At 33.7% G+C, this 7,351-nt stretch overlaps 1 protein-coding gene across 1 annotated transcript; it reads right to left on the reverse strand.

Annotated features, from left to right (window-relative positions):
* Window positions 1-201: 201 nt before the first annotated feature.
* Smp_033550 (putative sodium/potassium-transporting ATPase subunit beta (Sodium/potassium-dependent ATPase beta subunit)) lies at window positions 202-7,106 on the reverse strand (the record flags this gene model as incomplete). Its single annotated transcript, XM_018793897.1, has 4 exons — window positions 6,957-7,106; window positions 6,777-6,920; window positions 712-986; window positions 202-309 (listed from the first exon to the last, which is right to left on the reverse strand). The coding sequence occupies exons 1-4, from the start codon at window positions 7,054-7,056 to the stop codon at window positions 202-204; spliced, it is 627 nt and encodes a 208-aa protein (XP_018648364.1). The 5' UTR covers window positions 7,057-7,106.
* Between the last annotated feature and the right edge of the window lie 245 nt (window positions 7,107-7,351).

Genomic DNA, 7,351 nt, shown 5'->3' on the forward strand with positions numbered 1-7,351 from the left:
TATATATATATATATATATATATATATATACTGTAAACCATCAGTACCCAGAATTCTGCTTAGAAGTTGTAATAATGTATTACGAATATAAAAATAACTATAAGAATTCCGTATAAATTATTCCTATTTCAACTACTTTACATGCAGAATGCTCATATTATTACTAGTACATTTTAATATTCATTTAATAGATATGACATATTAAGGAAATGTGTAGATAAAGTTAGCATCACTTACTGTACCTCCACATTCGATAGCAGGTGATGGAATTGATTTAGGATCTTCCAAATCAGGTAACCAACCGTAGACCTAATGTATAAACAGAATTATACAAAGAAATCTTTGCTTAGTAGAGTGTGACTGAAAAGCACATTAAATTGGTCTTCCTAATATACAGAGAGATTGTTGGCTATGATTTAAAGGTACTTGGTTAAAGATTATTTCCTCAACCTTAATGAATCTTTTTTAATGGATGAAAAAGAAGAATATGTTGGTTATTCATATCAAAGTTTAGTAAACTAGGTATATCTAACCAATCAAAACAGTTCATACTTTCTCTTTCTGACTAGAAATAGTTTAGAATTTATGAATACCAACGACGGATAAATCACACATCACGCCATTTATGGGTAAGAATATCTAACTATAATATGAAATTTGATCAATACATCTGATATATCTATGAAATACATGAAGGACATCTAAACATACTCTATTTATTTTCAAATAAAGACATAGTTTTCCCTCCAATATGGTTTTCTCAGTTGATTGACATTCACCCAAAACACTGAGATCGAAGCTACAGGGGACATCTGGATTCTGTGGATGTAAACCTGGTCCACTGCACTCTTCATTTACACCTTTCGAGCCATATTTACTAAACAGTTCATCCACTTTATTAATATACGGTTGGTTGATCGTGGATTGGAAAGTTGCAACATGGATAAACGTATTAAAAGAGTTTGGTCTCGCAGCAAGTTCTATTCCTAGACAAAAGAAAAGTGACGCCGAAAAATGAAATGAAATTCGAACTAGTTATCCTTTAATTATAGTGTCTGGCAAGTTAGTGATATCTTCAAACGTAACGTTAGATTGAGCTTCCTTTGCATAATTTAGCTAGGTTACTTCAAATTATTTGAAGTTTGATTTGTTTTCATTTTCAACAATGTACTAGGAAATCTGGCCATTCCTGACAGCTTATGGGTTTTATTTGGAAATGCTAACAGCTTAATACATAAACTTAGCGTGTACAAATTGATTTTTAAGCTATAAAAAACTATCGTCATAAACATGAACATGAAACCGAAACTGAAAAAGTGGACCGAAGGATATATTGTTTTCTTTTTAGTTTAATGATGACGTGAGTTTGCCAAAAATGTCATTTATTCATTGTGAGAGACTAGCAAAAGTCGATAAAAGGAAAAACTATGATGTCATCCTCAATCATATCTTGTTCAACCATTATGAATCCTCAGCATTTAAAGCTTTTGTGTGATTTATCAAATGTTTAAATAAGAAGCTTTCTAAAATCGTCTAAAACGTCCATTACAAAAGTAATGAGATATAATATAGTTATCCTTAAGTGAACTTTACACAGAAATACATCAGCACTTCTTTAAAGTTACAAAGCAATTTACGCATTTTTTTTTAATTTTATTTAAACACATAAATATTGGTACAAGGAAGCACCAGATACATATGCGCCTCACAAATCTCATTCGATTTGTGTGAGGGCTGTGATACTGCCCAGGTGCCCAGACTGAAGCAGGTGGTTTTCTTAGGGGCCCACACCCCGAGCCTTTGACCTGAAGGTCTAGTCCACAAGGCAGTGGAGCATCTTAAGGAGATGCAGTCCCATGGTAGCCGGTGACCAACGATTGATTCCTACGCCATATGTTCCCTCAGGATACTGGAACCTATGTGCACCATTGATTTGGAATCAGGGTTTTCCAACTCCCCTAGGTGGACACTCCACATCCGCCAGCCCGGTTAAAGCGCCGGACATTCGCTTTTCGTCCTCTCAATTTCGTAAACAACACCCTGGCGAGAGAAGGCAGTGAGTAGGACTTCCCTGGCAGAGGCTATATATTCACTGGCCATATGAGAGCATTTGGAGAGGGAGAGCGGACTCTCCCCACTCTCGGCCGTACCAGGGCATTTGGGGGCATTAGCTTAGTTAAAACCTGGCTTAACAACTACAAGAATAATTCTTCAACGTCGAACCCCTTAAACTAAAAACTCATTATTAATATACCACACATCTAGCTTTCAGTGAAAAAAAGAAAGGCACATCATGAAGTTATTAGTTCCACAAGGAAATATGCTTGACATTGTGAGCGAAATTAGTATTATTGGAAACACTTTCAAACACTTGGTAATTTCTTTCATCCTGAAAATCCATATGAATAATCACCGATTGATGGGAACAATTTAAAACATTTAGGCCTTATGCTGAGGCATTTTTTAACGGTTTAAAAAGAGAGCGGCAACTGCCAACACACATTTGATTCTATATATATTAATTGTTTGAATCTTTTTATTATTTTTTAGGACTGCAACTGACTACTCTCTTTTGGCATATGTGGATTTTGTGCGGATTGCCTTGATACTGCAATTAAGTCCGTCCCTGCTTAAGACAAATTTTGCTTGTCTCTTTAATTCGTAAAAGATACTTCGTTTATGCCAAAACCAACTTAAAGACATAAATGCATTTTGTGTCTCACTTTTATTGATTATTTCGTACAAATGTTCTTGGACCACATTTTATACGTTTCTGTATTCTAGCTGGATTGGATATAGTTCAGCGTTTGGCTAGGACTATTTAACTGCTTATCTAAATCCTATCTAATTATTATGGTAAGCTTAGACATGCTTAATTGTTTTATCGGATGGGAAAAGTAAGATTTGTGGACTGTTGAAAATACAAGATTTTCAATCTGAAAGATATTTTTCCAACCACATAATGAAATTCGCTTACAAATAATCCATTAAAAAACATGGTAGACGTAGAAAACTCTTATCCTGTATCAATTTTTATATATGTGAAGGTTATTTAAATAACTTACAGTCATACAAAAGACTGGTGTTTACATGCATTCTGAAGCCTATTTGTTTAAGCACATCTTGTGCAGGTCATAATCTTATGTTAATGTTCCTTTTCTCATCGTCTAAGGAAACGAGACAATGTGGCTTAAGGCTTACTAAAAATGATATTTTTAATTGTTTAATATCACTATACCCGTCACAACCTTCCGAAATCGACCATGTTTTAAATTCCTTTGCCTTTAAATGTTCTGATATTCCACGTTAACCAATGAAGAAAATCCCCAAAAATCTTTTTCAATAGATCTTTTATCATTTATATAAAAGAGAAGTAAATTTGCTCCAATAACAAAAAGATTGTCTAGTGTAATGATGGTGAATTTTAAATGATCAAAATTATAAAAGTCATAAGGAAACTACACTCATTCATACTTAGGTCCCAGTGAGAAATTATAATGATCCAAATCAACTTCTAAACGATTAATAAGGATGTTGTAGTTATGTTGCATCAAATTAGGGTGCAACAGTTAAGAAAAAGATGGAAGATATGGTTAATGTCGTTTTCTAAGCTAGGTTTTCTTTCTAGACCTATACTACTAAAGCTTGAGTCGTCTGAAACACTAAGATATATTAACGACATGGCGCTGTTTTAATATTTAGAAAGTGAACAGCCAATCTTTTATGTAGGAAAATGTTCTGTCATCTGCTTATCAGGGTCAATATGGCTTAGGAGTATGTCGTTTCCTTATTTTATCCTCATGAAAATCACATTTTCTTCTACTAAAGTCACTTTCCCAAATTATTTGTATATTATTGGTTCATGAACCATAGTTTCCCTCTTCTGACTGGGTTGAAATTAATGAGCCCCTAGTGTACGTTAAATGATGGTCTGTTTTGAATGGTCTTACACTCAATCGTCTCAATCTTTAAACCACCACCTTTACATTAAGAAGCAGAACACAACACTATAGTTTCATGAGATACACACTGCTAACAATGTTACTAAAAAGCTATGTCAAATATCACCTATCTTGATGTACATTTCTATCCTAATATTTCCTAGTTTTCTTATATTTCGTTAATACTAATGGATGTTCTTCTCTCAATATGCTGTACAAAAACTTGACATGTTTTTGGCAGCACCCGGTATTTGCTTTTAAATTTTCAAATTTTTATGAGTTATCTTTTATCCTATATTGCCCTTCATTATACTTTCCTGAGCTTTTGGAAAACAGGAAATACCAAGTTATATGGCGTCTTTAAAACTGCTAGTAGTGCTAATGGTGTATTTATTGGATATGTTGCAAAAACAGCTACGAGTAGCAATCCCAAACCTCATGAATAATTACCAAGCGTTATGGTATCAAATTAAAATCATATGATTGATAATTTCTCTTTTCCTCTGTTAGAACAACATGTCTGAAAACTAGAGTCCACATCCTTGCAAAGAAGTACGGATCTCTAAACTTATCTTACTTGGAACACATATTATGGGATAAAGCACTTCCAAGCGGAGGACTAACCAAGATATTTTGAGTTTCAGGATATACGAATGTTAGTAGTGCCTGAAAATATTTACATAGATTTTTGATTTTTCCTGTTCCGAGATTTAAATAATTATTAAGAGGGCTGAAAAGAATGTTTTGTAAAGAGTCTTTTATCAGAGCATTAGTATTAGGTAGGGTTATGTTTACTGTGCAACGGAGGTTTTGAAGAAAGTACAATCTTTCACACCTTTTCTCTGTCTGAAAGTGTGTATGCCTTATAAATAATCAGATGTTATCAGTGAACCAAGCTGTTGCATTACTATTGTATTCACAATTTAATTAATTTTTGTATTGTTTATTTCCTCTCAGAAGGCTACTATGATGATTTCTTTTGCATTGTATAATTATAATGCTTGACTTGAAGTACTAAACTAAGAACATTGAAATAGCCTTTTGATCAACTGATGTTCCATCATATTCCATGTATTGCCAGCTATTTCGTTCATCACACCTGCTGCAGAATTGCCCTAGTTACTTATACACATCTGTTGATAGCGATTATCATGTACTATCATGGTATGGAACTCTATGTTGCTTTCATGTAACATTAATTACTTCGTGCTTTGCCGCACTCATCACTGACTGTTATTACCTCCATGCACATTCAGAGTTTTTACTTGTCTCCAAAAGCTGACTAATTTGTAGCTGATTGAACCCATTCCGTACATATTTTATGATTTCCATACCATATGATGCAGTGAACACTACTATTTGCTCTAAATACACCAGCTAAAGATGCCTTCTGAAGTGGCAAAAAATATATAAATGCCTACTTTTGTACAGTTTTAGGATCATAATGTAAGGGCGTATAATAATAAAGTAACATAAAACCTAAAGCTTATGACTATAATCACAAGTAAAGTAAGAATTGTTCTGACAAATATTTGGCGGCTTTTATATCAAGTTATAGTGTTCGCATGGGACGTAAGCAAATATTAAATAGAATATAATACGTGAAAAACTAGCTGTAAACTTCTCATTGTTCGACCTAAAAATTATGTTATTTACCATACACTAACTGACTAGTGTATACTAAGGAAATAATTTTTTCTCCTTGAAGAAGCTTTTATCCGACATCACCACCCTGACATAGCCATGCACTAACAATGGAAATAAATATGCACGATTTTAGGAATCGATATTGCCTGTTAGTTGGAGGTTACAACATATCATTTTACACAATATTATTAAGTTTATCATGCTAACTGACACAAATAACTATGACCTTAAAGTATTTCGAGCCACCACTCAGTAGTTACACGTATTCAAAGCATAGCAGGATATCTGCATTTGCTATATTCTTACGCATGGAAAACAGATAAGAATAAAAATAAGTCACTGTACATCTTTGATCTCCTTAGTGTTTCCCGACATTAGTACTAAAAGTAACAAGATTTTCATGTATTCTTTCAAGTAAATTACTTCTTTGGCTAGCGAGTTGAAGTATTTAGCATTCCAAAATAATTTGACATGGGAATCTTCAGTTAATGTTTCAAGCACGGCCTAGAGATGTTATTTGTTCATTAAGAGTTTCGGGAAACTTTCATCGTTTAGTCTGGTCGAAACTTGAATAACTTATTCTATTTTAAAGTGTGTTTCTCGTCCTATATGAGTTTTAGGTTTAAGATAAAAAAAGTTTCTGAGATGGACCGGAAATACTAGGAATATTAAAAATCGCCTTCCACTAATATCGTGACGTTAAATGGGATGATAGGAAAAGTAATTGTTTGATGCTTTGAAGATATAAAGTGACATAAATACAACTAGTATATCTGATTGTTGGAGCATCATAATATCTGGCACCTGCCATTGTCAGCGTCATAAACTAAACACTAACAATTCTGAGTTATCTATGATCAGCCAAACTCAGTGTTACATTTAAAAAGTAAAGCAAACTGTAGTTGTTTTTCATATGCTTAATCTCGTTCTAAAATAACAGAGGAAGCTTTGAATAGGTGTAGAAAACCGCTGAAAAGTACCTCCTCTCGTATTCTTGAGTAAAATAAAATATTGAAACCCATTTAGTACTATGTAAATAATGGTGAATGTTTAGATGCTTTAACGGATTGAACCTTTTGCAAAGCACAGCTGATCTAGTGTACACTAAATTTTTGAATAGCGATAGCGATATGAATCATATTACAATCACAGGTTTGGTATTTAGGAAAAAATTAATAATTCACGAACCTGGCTGAAACCTTAAGATGCTTTGTTCCCCAGTCAGTGTTGGAACTGTTTTACTGACGTAGCCATACAGAAAAACTGATAGCATTCCGATGAAGAATAAAGCCAAGAACGTATATGCCACGACGTAAAATATGAAAATCAAAACTGAAGCATTTTATAATACTATGACCGAATACCAACCCCAGTCTCTGCAAGTCCTTCCCAAAATTTCATGTTTTTCTGGATTATAGAGAGTTCTCTTAAATCTGGTGAAACGACTCTGTTGAACAGCTTTCTTCATTTCCGTATGGCGACAAACTAATGCCTTCTTCAGATTACCGCTACAAGAGTATCGGACAGTAGTTGAACTGTGGTTGGTAAAAACAAAAGATCTGAAAAAGAAAACTTAGGTAAAATAAGCAGTCTGCATTCTTGATAAAGACGTGTGGCGTACATTCATTGTGCTTTTATTTGTTTATAAAATATGACCAGTCTTTTGTCAGTAAATGGTCGAAAGAAGGATTCAATTTTTACTTCCCACGGTGTTTCTAGGCGTTCACAGAATGTTCATGGAGTTATATTAAACTATCTTTTTG

The sequence above is a fragment of the Schistosoma mansoni genome, chromosome 1 (genome assembly GCF_000237925.1).
Source record: "Schistosoma mansoni strain Puerto Rico chromosome 1, complete genome".
NCBI classification, from domain to species: domain Eukaryota; kingdom Metazoa; phylum Platyhelminthes; class Trematoda; order Strigeidida; family Schistosomatidae; genus Schistosoma; species Schistosoma mansoni.